The following is a 19,714-nucleotide window of genomic DNA, read 5'->3' on the forward strand; positions in this document are numbered from 1 at the left end:
GAGTCTAGTCATTAATTGTGTTTACTGATATATTTGGATTTATTTCTTCCATCTTATTTCTTATCTTTATTCATCCTACCCTTTTTGCCCTTATTTTTTCTTTTTCAGCTTGAAAGATTACTTTTCCTTCTCCATTCCTTCTTCCCTTTTCAGTTTCAAAGCTATACATTGTTCTATTCCTTTAATGATAGTATAGAAATTTATCATGCAGAGTCCAAGTCTAATTAATATTTATAACTTCTTCCAGAATGTCACAAGGAACTTAGATTTCTTAAATTCCAATCACATACCAATTTTCAAACTTCTGTTCAGTATTTTAGTTTTACCTCATAAATAAGTGTCATTTAAAAAACAATATCATTTTTTAAAGTAGCCCATTTTCTTTTAGCTATACCCACATTTACTACTTGGTTTTGTGTGTCAGTCTTTTCCCTCCTGGTTCATCTTCTTTCTTTCTGAAGTAGAGCTTATAGAAATTCCTATAATTAGAATCAATTAATTGTAAACTTTCTCACTTTTAAATTATTGCTTGAAAATATTCTTATTTCACCTTTATTTTGGAAATACTAGTTTACTGACACTTATTTTCTAACAGCATTTTGAAGGTACTAATTTACTATCTTCTGGCTTCAATTGTGCTATTGTCTTCCTAAATCTGAGAACTGGTTTTTTTTTTCCCCATCTTTTAATTAGTTCTGGTGGTTCTCTACCACTGTCTCTTTAAACATTACCTTCTCTCTATCATTTCCTTCTGGAACTTAGGATGGACCTTCTTTGTTCTCCATGTTAGTTCAACTTTCTTTCATATTATTGTTTCTTGTATTGCACTCTGGCTAATTTCTGAAGATAGATCTTCTAGTTCATTAAGTCTTCCATTGTTTCTAGGGCTATTTGACCCCACCTATTGAGTTTCAGTCTTAAGTATTATATTTTTAGCTTGAAAAGTTCTTCTGTCCCCACCCCCTGCAATCAGTTTACTTATTTTTAAAAATCTCTTGCTCCTTTGTCATGATTTTTAGTGGCTTTTTTATTTTTATTTTTATTTTTTATTTTTTTTATTTTTTTTCTTTATTTTTTTTTAAAGATTTTATTTATTTATTTGACAGAGAGAGATCACAAGCAGGCAGAGAGAGAGGAGGAAGCAGGCTCCCTGCTGAGCAGAGAGCCCGATGCGGGCCTCGATCCCAGGACCCTGAGATCATGACCTGAGCCGAAGGCAGCGGCTTAACCCACTGAGCCACCCAGGCGCCCGGCTTTTTTATTTTTAAACAGCTTTTTAAAAAAAGTCTTATTTCTGACAGTTCTGTTTCTTGTTGTCTTAATGGGTCTGATATGTAGTTGGCGTTTCTAGCTGACTTTTGCTCATGGTGGCTTGTTCCTTATGCTTTATGGTATTTCTGATTGTGAACTCATGTTCCTTGGAACTTTACCTGAGAGTTCTTTGAGGCCTGCATGAAAGTTAAATTCTTTCACAAAGGGTATGTGCTTACTTGACCAGATGCCTGGAAATGCTACAAACCCAGATTCACTAAAATTAAACGTTTGGCTTGGGCTTTATTGGCCCCACAGTTAGCTTGCATTTTGGCTCCTTATTTCTCTGGATTTTTGCTTTCTCATTTGCCCCCAAGGATTTTCTTTACATTCCCATCAGTGCAGGCATGCATTTAAAAAGGATTTAAAGACATCTTATCTGTTAATTTAGGTGTTCTTGGAGACTTCCTGGCCCTCTTGTTTGTCGTTTTGCTAGAAATCGATGTCTCTATTATTGTTTTGCATTTGACAGTCATATTTGTCTTCCTGAAGGTTATATGTCCTTCAGGACTCATACTCTAACTTTGTATATCCTCTTAAGACTTTCTGCAAACATAAAGTAGTCATTTGTTTTCTTCTGTCTTTTACTCAATTCTTTAGCCTAACACTTGTCTTAGTCCTCATATCGCTCCCCTTCTTTTGAACCTTATTCTCTTCTTTCTCTCTGTCCTTACAGAGGGAAGTCCTTGCTTGTCAAGTACTGACAGCTCAGATAGTTCTGTCTCTTAGTGCAGGGAACCCTTTCTAATCTCAATATTTTAGGAAAGGAAGAAGAAAACAGTCTAACATTGTTATATTTTTACCTTGCTCAGTTAGGAATCCAGCAGGGTAGGAGAACTAAGAAGGAAAGCAGAATCAGAGGCTTTTTCATGGGACCGAAGAGCTTATTTTCTGTTTGTTGTGGCAGCTCTATGTTAGCTGACTAGGTCAGGGTCATGGTCCTCACCTATTGACCTCTATGTAAGGAGTTTCTGAAGTAGAGGAGAGCAAGCAGGAGTGTTCTTTGGGAAGTTTCTACAGTATTGTGGGTAGATCCTCATTCTTGTGGGTTTGGATTCCTGATGAGTTTAGGGTTAGGTATTCATTCTTCAAGTCTCAAACTGAGGTTACCAGTTTATGAGTTTACAGTGAGAAATACTTCTGCCCAGGGGACATGACCCTGGGTTGTGGCCCAGCCCATGATATCTTACAGGTTCAGCAATTGGGAGGCCCAGTTGCGATTGCAGATGAGTAAGGAATCAGAATGAGGAGAGATCATTCTGTGACTTGAAATTTAGTGGCAGCTGCCTGAGATGGACAGATCCATCCATCTCCAAAGTTCTGGACCATCCTGAGGGCTCTGATGTGCATGACTGTCAGCAGCCAGCCTTCCCTTCTCTTGTATTTGTGGGACTGGTCAATTCCTTTTCTTCACTGACATATTCTTTCTTTAGATGTATTAAGACAACCTACCCATTTAGGGTTAAGGCTTAGTGTAAGAGCCACTCTTCTGCTTTGAGGTGATTTTTGCCTGTCCTTGCTCTGAACCACTCTGCATTGATTTCACGGTCTAATTCTCCGAGGGCAGCCCTATTTCCCTTAATTCCAAGTTTTGGGGGAATGCCTCATTGCAGCTCATGAATACTGACAACAATTTATCCCAAGACTTTGAAGCAAAGGTTTTTTTTGAGCAAAGGAATCAATTACAGGGTGTGGCTCCCAAGTGAGGAAGCATTTCCAGAAGGCATCCAAGGCTGTTTGTCTCAGAACTTCACGGTTGCACCTCTGAACTTGAGTGTTTGAGGGGGAGTATTTTAACTTTAATAACACGAAAGGTTTTCCCTGTACTTTGGTATCTAGCAGATGTGCTAATTAGGAGGATACCTATCTTCTCCCTGAAGTCAGTTTCCTAAGGACATGTACTTGGCAATATTGGTTCAGCGAGAATTACTGTATGTGTTTGAAAGTCCAAAACTGTACTTCTTTAAAAATATCTCTGGTTCAGATGTGTTGCCAGTGGAGCCTGGCCTCCCCCCACTCCCATTAGTTCTGATGAGGGAGGTTTGATGCCTGTCACTGCGTGTAATCTGGACCTTCCTTTGTGAGTCATTCCTTCTCTCATTTTCTCAGAGCAAATACAAATCGCCCATCAAATGACAAGTGAAGGCACAGGGGAGGCAAGGGGAGGGAAATCAGAGCCGAAATCTGTTAGCTATTTGGAGTAATTGGTTATTTGCTGTGTTTGCTGGTTGGGAAGCAGAGCACATACTTTACGGTCTCTCCTGTTACGGGGGCTGGAGTCACCCGCCGATATTGGATCCTCGTTGCCGGAGCCCTTGGCTCCGGGCGCCTTTCCCCTGCTTGGCATTCCTGTGGTCTCCTCGGGGGTGCACCCCTCCTCCCTCGATGCACACTGCAGGGGGGACAGCCCGGGGTGAAACTTGTCTGGCAAACTCCAGGGCCTCATCAGACAGGAGGAGGCCCCAGCCCCCTTCAACCAGCCCTCCTTGTGTCCGCCTCCACCCCGCCATATCCTCTCCTCTTCCCGAAAGGTCTTTCCCTGGTCCATGAGGGACCTGTTTTCCCATCCAGAGGAAAAGGATTCATCTCTTCTCATTGACAAAATGCTCAGCTTTCTGTGGAAATCTGAAGGACCAGAAGTTTCATCTGAGGTCTCATTGGTCTCATTGCATGCCTTCCTATCCCTAACTGTCCCATCCTGGCCTGCCCCCCACCCCCCCTGTAGCCTGGGTCACGACAGTGCTTGAAATTTGGTACAGTGCTCATGGATGAGTAAACATCTCTCCCCCTCCACCCCAGTGCCCCGAGGATGCTCACTGAAGCTTATTAAACAAACCAGTGTCTTTAACACCTCTCTGACATTAACTGAAGGATGGGGAAGCCAGACCGAAGTAGAACCAAATTCAAAATCGAAAATATTTGAAAAGTAATGTGATTTTGTGTATGAAAATGCACACAGTAACTAGAAAGTAGGTTGACTTTGGCACATAGTAGGCTCCCCCAAAATACTTTTAAAATTGAATTTACGATAGCTAAGATTAGTGTCTGTAGTTTGATGAATGCTTCAGCAGTCCCGGGAAAGCCTTCAAAAATTGTTCTTCTCTTAAGTAGATTGTTGGAACTCTTGCTAAGCAAAACTGTCTATATAAGCAGAATGAAGAAGGTAAGGAAAGCTTTTGCCCAGGCCCTGTTGGAACCATCACAAATTCTGAATTCGTGATGTTTCATTGCTGTCTTCATCGGTGAGAAGACCTGATGGGGTCTTCTTTCATTTGCCCTACTGGGCAGATCCCATTCCTCTGTACTTTCTGTTTGGGTGTAAGTGCTCACCCTAGCCTCAGAGGACCAAGTCATGAGCTCCTGTGTCTTAACTACCTTAGGCGCCAGAACTGGGAGAGGTCTAGGAAGCAGGCCTTCCCCAGAGGTTCCCCACCTGACTTGGGTCTCCCATCTGAAACAGGCCAGTCATCAGATTATCAGGTCCTGACCCTTCTTTGCTCACCATCTGCTTGACTTTGCTAGATTCCAGGCACACTTTCTCACGGGGCCTTTTGGAAGCAATTCAGCATTTTGGTTAAAGGTCTTCCCTTCCCTCCCACCTCTGCTGGTCCAGCTTAAAGTCAGATTGAGCACAGTAATGATCTCTACTGCAAACACAGAGGCAGGACAATAGGGAGTGTCAACAAGAGCTTGAAAGCCCGGTGTTCCACTTGTGGAAATGATTAAGTGATTTTTGTTTTGAGTATGTAGAGTTCTGCTGAATCAACATGGTGGCTGGCTATGGGCATGTGTTTGTGTGGGTTTGCGGGGCATGAGAAGTTTAGTATGAATGGGGTAGGGCAGGTTGGAAATTGGGGTGCTTGCACGTTTGGGGGTTTATCTGGTCTCCATGTAGGCGTAAGTACTCGTATGTTGTGTCTGTGTTTGTATTTGTGCGTGTATGAGCAAATAGTCTCCATTGCTTAAAACTTAGACATTAATTAAAGAATGAGGGGTGCCTGGGTGGCTCAGTGGGTTAAAGCCTCTGCCTTCGGCTCAGGTCATGATCCCAGGGTCCTGGTATCAAGCCCCGAGTTGGGCTCTCTGCTCAGCAGGGAGCCTGCTTCCCCCTCTCTCTCTGCCTGCCTCTCTGCCTACTTGTGATCTCTGTCTGTGAAATAAATAAATAAATAAAATCTTAAAAAAAAGAATGAGAGGCATCATATCATTAGTCTAGTTATGCAGATGTTGAGTTCTAGGGCAGTGGTATCAGGGATTGAAGTGACGATGCTGACAGTATCAACAAGGATATTGATTATGATAGACTTTACAGGTCCTAAAGTCTCTTTGTAGACATCAACCTATAGCCTCACCATAATCCCAGTGTTGGGTTATATTATTACCCTCTTGATGATAATGATTTGTGCTATGAGAGAAACCACTTTCAACACAGTCTAGGATATCTACCTCTCGACTGATGTAGGTAATGAAGTCCTACTTAAAATTATTTTTAAAAAATTGACTTTTTTTGTAGAGGTGGGTTTGAGTAGTTCCATATAGTGACCCATATAGTTCCATATAGTTCCATATAGTAAACCCAAGCAACGTTTAACATTGTAGCTTCGGTGACTAATGGATTCAACTGGGAACTTTTTGATTCAAGTGGTCATCCTGGGAGAGTATACAAGCGAGACCTCCTGCCCACCCTCAACTTTGCTTACTTAACAGAAAGTCAGGCTTAGAATTATTGTCAGTTTTCTGTCTATATTCATGAAATGTGTTAGACCCACTGAATGAGAATGGAAGATTAAATGTTCAGTGTATGCTATGCTGATTTGGGTCTTCAGAGGGATTAGGGTGCCCATTACACTGGATCAGGCCCAGAGAAGCCTGTCTTTGTTACATGGCTCTGGTTGGTCAGGAACTGAGTGCTGGCTATTAGTTGAAATTGGAGAGGCTACTAGTCCGTGCCTTGATCAGACTTACTTGTTTGACTGGCTGGATCATGAGGGGCCTTGAACTTTGGGCATGAGGATATAAAGTTTTAATGGCCAGACTTCTTGCTAAAGCCCAAGGTGACACTTAGCAATCAAGCCTTTTACATTTGTTTCTCCTCCTTACCATGATCCAAGACTAGATGCTTGGCTATTGCAAAATGAGGTCAAGAGCACACTTGGAATTTGAGAACATATGACCATTACCCTACTGGAGTTTTGGATGATGGGATTCCTCTGACATCGGCCGGGAGGGGGGCTGGCTTTGACACACTAGGGTTAAGACTAGAACTGTTTCTGTGGGGCTCATTTTTCTGGGTGTGCTAACTTATTCTTGGACTTTCTGAGGAAGACAAGGAAGAAGTGGGCTTGAAATAACTCTATCAGAAGCCAAATTAGTAAACTAGCAGGAATTGTATTTTCAAGTCACATCTGTGAGTGTGTTAAAAACATAACTTTATTTTCCTGTAATTCAACTTAATCTCCTTTTTGAGCTCACATTTTTCCTGATGACAGAAAAGCCATAGTATCCTTCAGTAGTTCAGGTTTAAGCTGAGTCATTTTTCAGCTTTTCCTCCTTGTCCTTACCCCTGGGAGGCAATTAGATTCTGGGTGGGCTTCCAGAATGTCATGACCTCCACAGGCAGAGACCCTTGGTCACCAGTATGTGTCTGCTTTTCTGTAGGCCTGCTGATTCCTGGGCCCATGAACCACATAGACAATAGCTTGTTATCTTGGCCACATGACCCTTTTAGGTCCCCTGGCTCTCTCTCTTGACTAATTTTCAAGCCCTTCTGGGAAACATGGTACAATTTGGCCACTCTTTCATGACACTCTGGGGCCTATAGGAAATGCAGAAGGCTCCCCGGATCTCTCTCCCATGATGCCCATGCAGCCATCTCTGACAAGTGCCTCATGTCCCCATTCCTCTGGCAACTTCTGGGCTGCTGTTTACTTGATCCCCAGAGCTATGGAAGGGTCTCTCCCATATAAACTTTGGAGCTAACCTGGGGGCCAAGTTGTGGGTGTGCCTCATTGAAACCATAACAAATCTCTAGTTAGTTCTTCCTCTCCCCCTCTACATTTTCATCTCCTCTGGAGAGGGTGGGAAAACTAGCTTAAAACTATTTTTTAAATAGCTATGTTATCTGTCTTCAGAAATTTTAAAGGCAAATATCCCCTGCATCCCTGCTGTTTAGGCATTCATATATTCATTGCATACTTACTGCACTCCAAATACATGCCAGGCAGTGCTCGAAGTACTGGGGACAGAGTGTTAGAAAAGATAGAGATCTCTGCCCTCATGGGGGGAAGGAGACACAACAAACAAATACAGAAATAAAATACACGGCATGTCAGATGGTGGTAATTGCTAGGGAGAAAAAGCAAGGAAGAGGGGATAGGATTTGCTGGGGTGGGAGGGGTCATGACTTAAAATCTGGTGAAGAAAGGGGGGTGAAGCAGATTGCATTTGAGTCAAGACTAGAAGGAGGTGGAGAAGTGACCCCGAGGATCTATGGGAGGAATAGTGCTCCGGCAAGAGTATGGGGATGTTGGAAGTGCTCGAGGACCAAGCAGGCCATTGTGGCAGATGAGCGTGAATGAGGAGGAAAGACAAAGGATATGAGATCAGGGAGGTCAGGGGACCACATCATGAGAGGATTTGGCTTTATCCTGAATTGGGTTGGCAAATCACTGGAGGGACTGCATGAGGGCTGAGGGGCTCCATTCTGTGGGGCTGTTGTGTTGAGGATATATATGGAGGCAAGGCTGAAAGCAGGGAGGTCAGTTGGGAGACTGGGGAAATATTCCAGATGATGGGGAACAGGGGGTTAGAGATTTGGGAGAGGTGGTCTGATTCTGAATATGTTCTGAAGGTGGCACTAACAGGATATGCTGGTGGGCTGAACGTGGGGCATGAGGAAAGGACTCAAAGGGGACTGGAGTGTTTTGGACTTGGGCATCTGGAAGAAAAGGCCTTACCATTTACTTACTTGAGGGAGACTAGAAGGAGCAGGTGGGTAGAGGATGGTCAGAAATTGGATTCTGGACATAGTACATTTGAGAGGCTTATTAGATGTCCACTGGGAGATGTGAAATGGGGGTTGGGGTTCAGAGGAGTCATCTAGGCAGGAGAGAGTTGAGCATGGGATTCATCAGCATCAATGCCATTTAAATGTGTAAGTCTCCAGGCAAATCCCAGGGAGTGTGAGTGGATGGAGAGGAGAAGAGGTCTGAACACAGAGCCCTGGGGCACTCAGATGACCATAGGGTGGGTGACCAGGAGGAATCAGCTGAGATGGAGAAGGCTTGGCCAGTGATTGGGGGAGGATATCACTCTGGTCCTCATTAAATTGATCTTTGAAGTTACTGGTGATCTTGACAAGCTTTGATTGAACAGAGACAATAGGAAAACAAGAATTAGACACAAGTGTAGCTAACTCTTTCTAGAAGTTTTTCTGTTAAGGGGAGAAAGAAATTAGTTGGGAGCCAAAGGAGAAAGAGAGTTTCTTTAAGTGACAGGGAACTAGTGTCACCTGTTTGAATGCTAGTGGAGTGACCCAGTAGAGATGTGTGTTGGGTGGCCTGGGCGAGGGTGAGGAGGATCATGGAGTGGTGTCTTGAATAGACCAGGGGTATGGGACCTAGAGCATGAGTACAGGGGTTGGCCTTGGGTTGGGAGCAAGCTGAGCACATGTGGTGACAGGAGGGAAGGTGGGATGTGGTACAGGTGCTGGCGAGGGCCTGCAGAAGTTCTCTTCTGATTGCTTATGCTTTCCAAGAGAAGGAGGAAGCAGGGTCACTGGCCAAGAGTGAGCAGAGGGAGAAGGAGGTGAAGGTCTGAGGGAAAAGCAGAAGGTATAGGAAGGTGGTGTTAGGAGATGGGAGAATTCCAGGACTGGAAAATTGAGGGGAGATGGACCGACAGCACTGGGACCCACTTGAGGCTGTGACAAGAACTTGGAATGAGAGCAGCCACGCCTTTGCTCTTCCCCTCTGGCCACATTTGGTTGTGTGGAGAAGATGTGCATAGAGTTAAACCCAGGTTGGGTTGGCTGGAAGTATGACAGTTTCCAGAGAAGGGCAAGGGAGTAGAAACAGGGAAGATCAAAGGGGTAAGCAGAAGATTGTAGAAGCAAAAGATAAACTAATTAGTATACAAATCATGATTCTGCTGCACGTATCGTGTCTGCCAAGGGGGTGGCATTTGAAGACGTTAGCCTGGGGGATGCAGGAAGAAGAGGGGACAGGAGCCACTGAGCTGCAGGCCTGCTGGTGTGACCTGGAGTTAGAAAGGCCAACCACAGCCTGTGTCTGCGGCAGCTGTGTCTGCTGGGGAGAACCAGCCACTGGACCCTGCCTCTGGCTTTGAAGGACAAGGAAATTACAGCTGAGAGAGGTTTTTGAGGAAAACGGGGTATCCTAAGATTTAGGTCTTTTTCGGTGACCATTTGATTATTCTTATAAAAAAAGAATTTAACTCGGGGCACCCGGGTGGCTCAGTTGGTTAAGTAACTGCCTTCGGCTCAGGTCATGGTCCCAGAGTCCTGGGATCGAGTCCCTATTGGGCTCCCAGCTCCATGGGGAGTCTGCTTCACCCTCTGATCCCCCCTCTCATGCTCTCTCTCACTTTGTCTTTCTCTCTCTCAAAATAAATAAATAAATAATCTTAAAAAAAAAGAATTTAACTCTTATTTCCTTAGAATACGTACTCAAGATTCCTGCTTTTGTTGTTGTTTTAGAGGTTATAAGCTTGTATGTGATCATTTGTTTCTTTTTATTTTAACAGCTCTATTGAGATAATCCATATAATACAAGTTCCTATTTAGTGTACAACTCAGTATTTTTTAGTATGTTAACAGAGTTTTGCAGCCATCACCATAATCAATTTTAGAAGTTTTTTTTGAAATATATGAAATATATGATACAATTTATTAAGTGAAAAATGAATATTAAGTTATTGCAAGAGTTTAATAAAATAATATTAAATGGGAGAAGTAGAATAGAAAATAATATATATACTATGATAATGACCATAGATGAGAAAAAATTTCAAAAAGAGCTCACAGAAACAGAAAATTGTAGTTTTGTATATTTTCCCCTTCATGTAAATACATTCTCTTAAAATGTTTTATATTTATTTGAGTATATTCTAATTAAAAGAAATGAGTAACTAAAACAATACATCCCTTTATATCCTCCTCCCAAAAGGAAAAAACAAGACTCACTTTCAACTCTTCCTTTATTTCTAGTCCCTATGTTGAGAAAGTGTTGTCTTCTCTTTCTGGTAGATGGGTCTTTGGTGTACAAGGTCAAGTAGCTGTCCATCCTCAAAATGCTCAAGTCCAATCCATTTGTGTCTGATTTGGCACTGAAGCCTGATGCTTACTGACCTGACACTAATTTTAGAAGGTTTTTACCACTCCAAAGAGACCCTGTACCCAAGAGCAGTCACCTGCCAGTTCTTCTCAACCACTCCCAGTCCTAGGCGACCCGTCTACTTTTGGTTTCAGATCTGCCTATTCTGGACATTTCATATAAATGGAATCATATAATATGTGGTCTTTTGTGACTCTTCCATTCAGCTACTGTTTTCAAGGTTCATCCGTGTTGTAATGTGCATCAATTCTTCACTGCTTTTTATTGCCAAATGTGTGGATATATGACATTTTCTTTATCCATTCACCAGCTGGTGGACATTTGGATTCTTCCTCTTGGCAGTTATGAATGAAGCTGCTCCGAACATTCCTGCACCAATTTCAGTGTAGATGGAACTTTTCATTTCTCTTGGTTATATAACTAGGAGTATAATTGCTAGGTCATATGATAACTCTCTGTTGAACCTTTTGAAGAACTGCCAGATTGTTTTCCAAAGTGACTGTACCCCTTTATGTTCTCATCATTAGTGTTCCAGTTTCTCCATGGCTTTACCAAAACTTGTTACTATCAGACTTTTCATAATAGCTGTCCTGGTGGGTATGCAGTGTTTTCTCACAGTGGTTTCTATTTGCGTTTCCCTGTTGGCTAATGATGAGCACCTTTCCCTGTGCTTATTATCAGTCTGCTGGTCTTATTTAGAGGAATGTTTATTTAAATGCACTGCTCCTTTTTGGTTGGGTTATTTGTCTTTTTATTATTGAGTTGTGTGAGTTCTCCATATATTCTGGTTGCAAATCCCTTCTCAGATATATCATTTATAAACATTATTTCCCTATTCTGTGGATTATCTTTTCATTTTCTTGGTGACATTTTTTTCCTGAAGTCCTGCTATTGTTCTTTATTTTTAAAATCTTTAATTTTAAAAATTATGTAAGGAATACATGCACATCATGAAAATTTAGAAAATTTTGAGAGATGCACAAAAATAAAAGGAATAAACAAAACATTTATAATGCTGTCATTCATAGGTAATTGCTATGAACATTTGGGGTTTTGTCCTTTTCCTAAAATGAAATCACATTATTCATTTATTAACCTTTTATTAATCTCATCGGTTGTGGATAGCTTTCCATGCCAATAAATCTATTTCAATTGCATCATTCTAAAATGTTGCATAATACTTAATCACATGGGTATTCAGTTTACCCAAACAGTTCATTATTGTTACTTAAGTTGTTTCCAATTTTTCACAATAATAAATGAAGTTAAATCTTTATGCATATCTATGATTACTTTCTTTGGATAGATTTCTAGGACAGGTTGATGGTTCAAAGCACGTGTACACTTCTAAGGCTGAGGAAACATGCAACCAGGTTGCCTTCTGGAAAAGACTATGGCCAGCTATGCTGCCGCTGGCATTTTGTGAGAGAGCCAGCCCTTGGCCAAGAAGCTAACCTGGTCCACACCGAAGAAATAATACCATGATCAGTGATAGCAGTAAATACTGACATTGCACTTAGGTGCTAGGTACTATTTAAAAATCTTTATATTTACTGACTCCTTTATTTCTTACCATAACTCTATCAAATTGGTACTGTTTGATCATTTTACAGATTATTAAGGCACAGAGAGGTTAAGTAGTTATCTAAGGTCACACAGCTAGGAGTGGCAGGATTTGAACTCTGCTAATAATAATAAATCACCCTGATTTATTGCTTTTTTATATCCACATTACATGAAAATTACTGGCAGAGGCAACCCTATGTGCAAAAGCCCAAAAGGGAGAATTTCTGGTAGCACAACATTGTACATTACTCTAAGATATGCTTTTTAATGCTAGGAAAGCTTCCTGTTATTCTTAATTGAATGAGAGTAAGTGAATGGGAATGAATGAACTGAGAGTTTTATTTAGGAATAACTGAAAAGTTTTATCATTCCTTTCTCCCCCTTTCTTATTTGCATGTTATAGATCAGGGGTGGCAGAATTTTTCTTAAAGGGCCAGAGAGTAGAGGTGCCTGTGTGGGACAGTTGGTTAAGCATTGAGTCTTGATCTCAGGTTGTGATCTCAGGGTCATGAGATAGAGCTCTGGTGTCCCCCCGAGCCTCAGTCAATCAATCAATCAATCAATCAAAAATTTTTTCTTCTTAAAGGGCCAGGGAGAAAGTATATTAGGTTTAGAGGACTTAAGGTCTCTGTCTCAACTACTCAACTCTGCTGTTGTAGCTGAAAAGCCACCACAGACTGTATTTAAATTACACAAGCAGGTGGCTGGCCAGTGAGCCATAGTTAGTAAATTTCTGTTGTAGATGATCATGTGGGTTTTCTCTCCTTAATCAGTGATGCTGAGCCACTCCTGCATTCTGGAATAAATCCAGCTTGACCATGGCACATCTGCTACAATCTATTATTATCTTAATGTCTCTATTCAGGAATGGGATTAACGTGTGTGCGTGTGTGTGTGTGTGTGTGTGTGTGTGTAATAAAGAGTGATTTATTCTTTGAGAGACTGCTAGAACTTTGTTCCAAAGGAAGCATCCTGACTGATGTCTGTGTTGGAGGTACCTCTTTGAGAGCTCTTACACTTTCAGGATTACTGATCTCTTCATTTTCTATTACTTTTGAATCAGTTTTGGAAATTTGTACTCTTCTAGAAGATTTCCCGCTTCATGTGCATTTCCCATTTCGTCACTGATTAGGTGGTAGTAAATCTCTGAATATTTTCATTCTCTCCATAATATATTTCTATTTGATCTTTCTAATTCTTAGTGGTGTATCTGCTTCTAGATATTAGATTTGATAAATGTTTATTTTATTGGTCTTTTGAAGGTTTGCTCTAAGATTTAATTATCATTTGTATTACTCTTCTCCTTTCTAATGTATTTGTTTCTAATCATCATTGTCAAATTTTGGTCTTTCTATTTTTCATTTTGTAATTTCTTGAGCTATCATTATTTATTTTCATTCCTTTGTATAAAAGCAAGAGCACTTAAGACTGATTTTTTTCCTTTGAGGACAAATTTGCTCTAACCCACAAATTTGGGGGCAGAGCCCTGTCACTGTTGGTATTTGCTAAGTATCTGTGATTTTAGATTGGTTTTCTCTTTGACCCAGGAGGGTTTTAAAAGTGTGCCTTTAAATTTCTAAAAGTTTGAAAATTTTAATCCTTACATTTTTCATTAGTTTCTAGCTTTACTGCATTATGGTCAGAGAATGTGACTGATACAGGTTTATCTTGGACTTAATTGAGATCTGCTTGTGGCTTTTAATTTTTCTTTAAGTGCTCCAATGGTGGTGGAAAAGAAGGTATATTTTCTGTCGTTGGATCACATTTTGTCTTCTTAATTGACATTGTTAGTGGTGTTATTCAGATTCTCAGTCTTCATACTCCTTTTTTCTTTTTCATTTGCTTGGTTTTTCAAGACTGTGGGAAGTGTAACAACTCTCCCACAATTAGTGTGCTTCTGTTATTCTTTGGAATAACAAATAGTGCCTATTTGTGCCTGACTCTGAGCCTGATCATAAACTCAAATATCTAAGTATCTGGGGTGGGGAAGAGAAGGAAGACTTAGGAGGATTATCTAAACCGGCTTCTGGTCTAACAGTTCTGTGTGTACGTATGTGCCTGTGTGTTATGTGTGTACTCTTGTGGTGTGTATGTGCATTACAGTACAAACATCTCCCTTGGGCATGTCTGTGTAAATATATTTTTCTGTGTTATGCATTTGATATATATGCCTGCATATGTTTATTCACCCATGGCATCTTTTTCTTTAAATTGATCTTAAAGCATTAGGGCTTAGGGCTAGCGTTGGCCTTGCTCTGTGCTGGCTTTTTCTAGAGGGGTTGCAAGCCATAAAGCTCTGCTACACTATATATTAACCCATCTGAATGGCTTTTCCTCTCCTCTAGCTGCCGAAGAACCTCCTGGTAAGTTGGTCTGACAATGAGTGTGTGTAGACTCAACCTTCTTCTGGTACCCGTGCTCTGTGCTGTGTGTCTGGGGATCACATTCTGGCCATGATGTGGGTGTTAGGGCCACACTGCCAGGATAGGTGGAGACTCTGAGAGCCTCATCCTACCCTCTCCCCATTGTGTCGGTTCAGGTACCCTTGGCTTGGTTCCAGCTGGTTCTCACTCTTAAGAAGCCAGGATTCAAAGGACTGAGCATTAGTTTAAAGGGAGCCACCAGAATTTCCAGAAACTCCATGACAGACATTCAGTTGATTTAATAGTATCAGAGCAGACTTTTGGGAGATCTCCTAACACACGCTTTCCTATAGAGGAGGAAAAGCAAGTTCCAGATCAGCTTTCTTGACAGCTAGTCCTTGGCCTTTCTCACTAATTGGGTGAGTTTTAATGGTTATTGACAGGCACAGACTGAGTGCCCAGCCCTAGGGAGGGTTTGGAGGGAGACCTGAGGCAGAGTGACCATCCGGCCTTCAGGAAGCTTGCTGACTCCCTGGGTGATGGGACTCCCACAACTAGACAGGACACAGCTGGAGGACCATTCTAGACAAAAGAAATAAGAAGACCTGTAGACACACCATGTGTAGGATGTGTGAAGGTGAGGAGACCAGTGTGTGCTCCAAGAGACCTGTCTGTCTTCTACAAATATGAGTAAGTGGAGGAAGGACAAGGCAGAGAATATGTTATCACAAACGTCTCTTTACCTGATGTCCCCCATGTAGCATGGTGCCTTTTGCATAATGGGCCCTTTGTAAGCATTTGTTGATTTTCAGGGATTCTGCCTTGATCTGACCCTGGGGAGGCTAAGTTCTGATTTCTGATTTTTTTTTTTTCTCCCTGGGGTTGGGGAGACAGGATAGCTCTTTGGGGTCTGAGTTTTCCTGGGTCTACTGCACTGTATTCATAAATAACACATTATTGACATTTCCCCCCAAAGAGTTACCATATGTACCTTCTGATTTCAGCCTTGGTACATCCATGGAATGCAGGGGGACCACAGGGCTCATGTCCACATTACAAAAAGGAGAAGGGAGGCCCGAGAACTTAACAGCATCACACAATGAATGGGGGGCAGAGCTAGGACCGGAACTTCTGCCTCTCAGGGTAGAGCTGATGTTCAAACCTTTCTTCTGGTCAGGTCTGCACAGCCTGCCTCTGAAGGGGTGGGGAGTTCCAGGGGTCTGCTCCCCTGAGCTCACCCAACAGGAGGGCTTTGAAGACCGTGCTGGCCCATCAGCTTTGCTAGGTGCCTGGTCCAGAAGGGCCTTGCTTGGCAAGTTCTGTTTCTGAAGTGATCTCTTTCTTTCTACCCACTCAGGAGGAGGAGTTCATTGACTGGTGGAGCAAATTCTTTGCCTCCACAGGGGAGAGGGAGAAGTGCGGCTCATACTTGGAGAAGGGCTTTGACACTCTAAAGGTGAGGCCTTTCCACAGTGTGCCATTCAGTCTAATAGCCCCTGGGCACACACAAAGGACATCGGGGATGCCACAGGGAGACAAAATGTGTACACATATGTCACCTCCTTTGAATACATGTGTGAATCTTCTCATTTGGTGCCTGGGGAGCTGATGAATCCTGATGAGCTAATTGAGGTGAGAAGGGTCACCCACAAATTTAGAGCAAGAAGTCAGTGTGGGCTGCAGTAACTAAGAAAGTATTTTTGGAAGATTGTTGAAAAATACTGTGGTTTTTTTTTTTTTTTTTTTTTTTGACAGAGAGAGAGATCACAAGTAGGCAGAGAGGCAGGCAGAGACAGAGGGGGAAGCAGGCTCCCCGCTGAGCAGAGAGCCCGATGTGGGGCTCGATCCCAGGACCCTGAGATCATGACCTGAGCCGAAGGCAGCGGCTTAATCCACTGAGCCACCCAGGCGCCCCAATACTGTGGTGTTTATGGGTGAAATCATGCCTGGCCTGGGATTTGTTTTAAAATGCTTAAAAAAAAATAAAAGAAAGGAAGGAAGAAAAGAAAAATAAATGGGAAGATAGTTGATGTGAGTGACCGTCTGGTAGATTTTCAAAATATTAAAAATTATGAAAATTGCAAAATACTGAAAATTGTTAAAGCTTGGAGCTAGGTACTTGTTAAAGCTGGAGATGGGAATTGTTAGGTTATTCCCTTTCTTTTAAAGTTATTTGAACTTTCTATAATAAAAAACCTGTGTTAAAATAAAAAGGAAAGTCAGTTTGAGAATGTAGCTCTGACTCCTCTACCCCTACATCTGGGACAGAAACTGCCTAGCAGATATAAAAATATGGTAAACTTTGCTTCCATGAAAAAAAAGAAAAGAAAAGAAACCCCCCTCCCCCGCAAAGCCAACCAAACAAACAAAAACTAAGCCAGGGATGAGTCAGCCAAATTCTGGTATTTTGAGGAAATTCCACAAATACAATTATGCTTTTTAAAAAGTAGACTGCTTTTAAAAAAGATAACCAGAGGTGACTCAAAGTTACTCCCCAAAGGAGTTGTAAAGAGTCCTGGAGAAGGTTGCCAGATACGTTCAGGATGTTCAGTTACACTTGAATTGCAGATAAATAAGAAATAATATTTTAGTATAAGTATTTTCTGTAATTGTTAGATAAGTATGTCTTAGGCCTCAGATATTGCCTGGGACATACTTACGTAACGAAATTATTTGTTATTTATTTGAAATTCAAATTTGAGTGGGTGTCCTGTATTTTACCTTGCTTTATCTGGCAAGCCTGTTTAGAGAAGGTATGCAAAGGCTGTTAGATGCAGAGGAGGGGCCTGAGGAGCACCCCAAAGGGGACCAGTGGAATGGGATTTGAGGCCAGTGGGAATGGTGGGTGGTCTGGGCTTTCAGGTTGTTCTGCTGGCTGAAAGCCTAGGCTGGCCACTCTGGAGGATGATTCTACAAGGTGGTAAAAGTTGTCTCTGATGCACTGTGGGCCTCTGGGTGAGTTGTGTCTGGAGGCCTGGATGTGCAGAAATGAGGAGAGCAGTGGCCCCAAAGGCACAGGCCACCTTAGACAGCAAGTTCTTAGTTGATTTGCAGTTGGGTGTGTTAGGCTGGGCAAAGAGACTAAACTTGTGTACCAGGAAGAAGGTCCGACACATTAGGTCTGGCATGTGGTAGTGCGGCCTTGCCAGAAAATGAGAGAAACCAAGAATGAGGACTCCTGCCAGTGTGGCCCATGGCCCTGGCCCCCCCTTGCTGCTCCTTCAGATGCCGGACATGGAACTGGCATCCTGCCCTCCAGCCTGACCTCTCTGAGGAGATCTCTGACAGCGTCCAAGTGAACATGGGCCGTCCAAAACAAAAACGCATTCAACCTGTTTCTGGAGGAAAAAAAAAAAACCAGACCTGGAAGGAACATTGGTCCTTTAAGGATAAGTAAATAGAAGAAAACCACCACCACCACCACCATGAGTTTTTGAAAAATAGCCTGTAGCATTATGGAGAGAATGGAGAACACAATGGGTAGAGGGAAAAAAACCAGATTTTGGAAATTACTAGCCTGGGGGAAATATGCAGCTTGCAGTGTCAGTAGCAAAGGATAGAAAAACAAAAGATACAAACAAGAAAGCATAAAAAACAGAAACCATAGAAAAACACAACAGAAAAAGAATAATACATATTTGTTTTCCTAATAAATGAAATGTATTGAGCTTCTCTATTGAGTGATAAGAACTCTCAAACTATATAAAATTAAAAATTCATTAGACTGTCCTTAAGAGGTAGGTCTAAAACAGTACAACTTAGAATGTCTAAAAAATAAATATTTTGGCAGACAAAATAAGGTAAATGCCAATAAAAGAGAAACAGATATAATTTAAAGTAAAAAGCAAAGGGAACAAAATGGGATGTTTTATATAAGTAAAAGATACAAATGTCAATGAGAAAATGCCCAAATATTACTGTACAGGACAATAAAGCTTAGAAATATTTAAAGCAAAAATGGTAGGAAGATGTAAACTCATACTTCACACAAATAAAAGGAAGAGATTAGAGAAATTAAAGTTGCATTAGGGATTTTAATGCATCTCTCTCCTAGACAGATGAAGTAGAAAGTAAATAAATAAAGAAATAAGAGGTCTGAATAACAAGGTAAAATATTTTTTAAGCTACATCAAAAGTAGCTTTAAAATAGAGAATAAAAATAATTTTAAAAAGAATATATTTTTTCCTATTGCTCAGAGAATATTTACCAAATTTGATCACATATTAGTTTAGCAATAAATTACCAAAAGCAGAAATCATACAAGACAGATTAAAATGCAATAAAATGAGAAATTAATAACAAAAGTTTAAGCAAAAAGACCTACCACTTGGAAATTTAAAAAGTATTTTATTGAGATTTCCAGTATGAACATGGCTGCATAAGTCAGCATTTTTCCCCTTTTCTCCTGGAAATCATTCAAACCCACAAACTCCATTTTCAGTAAAAGTTGGAAACAAATAAAACCCGCAGACTCCAAAATACATGCAAGGGCTGTCCAAAGGCAACCAAGATTGGGTAGAAGCCACTCGGCAGTAAATGAAGAGAAAATGATGAAAGGTCATAGTGGTAGCAGATCCCAGAAAACCCCATTCTTCCTAATAGAAGAATGTTGAGAATTAGTGAAGACAGGTTATAGGCCCATGGGCGTTTATTATGTCACCTTTATTTTTGTGTGCGCTTGGAAACTTTCATAATAAGTAGTTTTAAAAAAGTTCCTGAAGTCGAGGTTTCCCCATGAAAGATAGAAGTGATCCACCTTGTCCATGACAATGGATGTGGGAACTTTGGAGTCAGGTTCTGGCTGGCAACAAATGCTTCTCAGACCTGGTCCAGTTTAGAGAAGTGAAAGAGGTGGAGCCACACAAGAATCAAAGAGATGAGCTATATTTGCAGGAAGCAGTCTGCCTCTGTGGCCAGAAGAAAGGAAGTAACTGGGCTAGGAGAATTCAACACATTTAGTGACAAGTAATCATAAAAGAACTATCAGGGCATTAATTCAAAAATGCCATGAAGAAAAAAAAGAAAATATAAATCAAAATTTGGCCAAAATAAGAGGATATATATCACCAGAAAAATTTTGCCAAGGAGCAGATGAAATGAAATACTTAGCTGTGAACTTT

At 41.4% G+C, this 19,714-nt stretch overlaps 1 protein-coding gene across 20 annotated transcripts in view; it reads left to right on the plus strand.

Annotated features, from left to right (window-relative positions):
- Nucleotides 1-19,714, plus strand: part of DYSF (dysferlin) — a 204,696-nt gene that overhangs the window by 154,771 nt on the left and 30,211 nt on the right. For 15 of the 20 annotated variants that reach the window (XM_044261353.1, XM_044261350.1, XM_044261359.1 and 12 more), the window contains one exon: nucleotides 15,951-16,049. In XM_044261353.1, coding sequence (XP_044117288.1) covers nucleotides 15,951-16,049 — 99 coding nt within the window. Of the gene's footprint in view, nucleotides 1-14,575; nucleotides 14,594-15,950; nucleotides 16,050-19,714 lie in introns of all 20 variants that reach the window. The other 5 variants (XM_044261346.1, XM_044261355.1, XM_044261345.1 and 2 more) reach the window with 1 other exon arrangement.

This window comes from Neovison vison, chromosome 8 (assembly GCF_020171115.1).
Source record: "Neovison vison isolate M4711 chromosome 8, ASM_NN_V1, whole genome shotgun sequence".
In the NCBI taxonomy this organism is placed as follows: Eukaryota; Metazoa; Chordata; class Mammalia; order Carnivora; family Mustelidae; genus Neogale; species Neogale vison.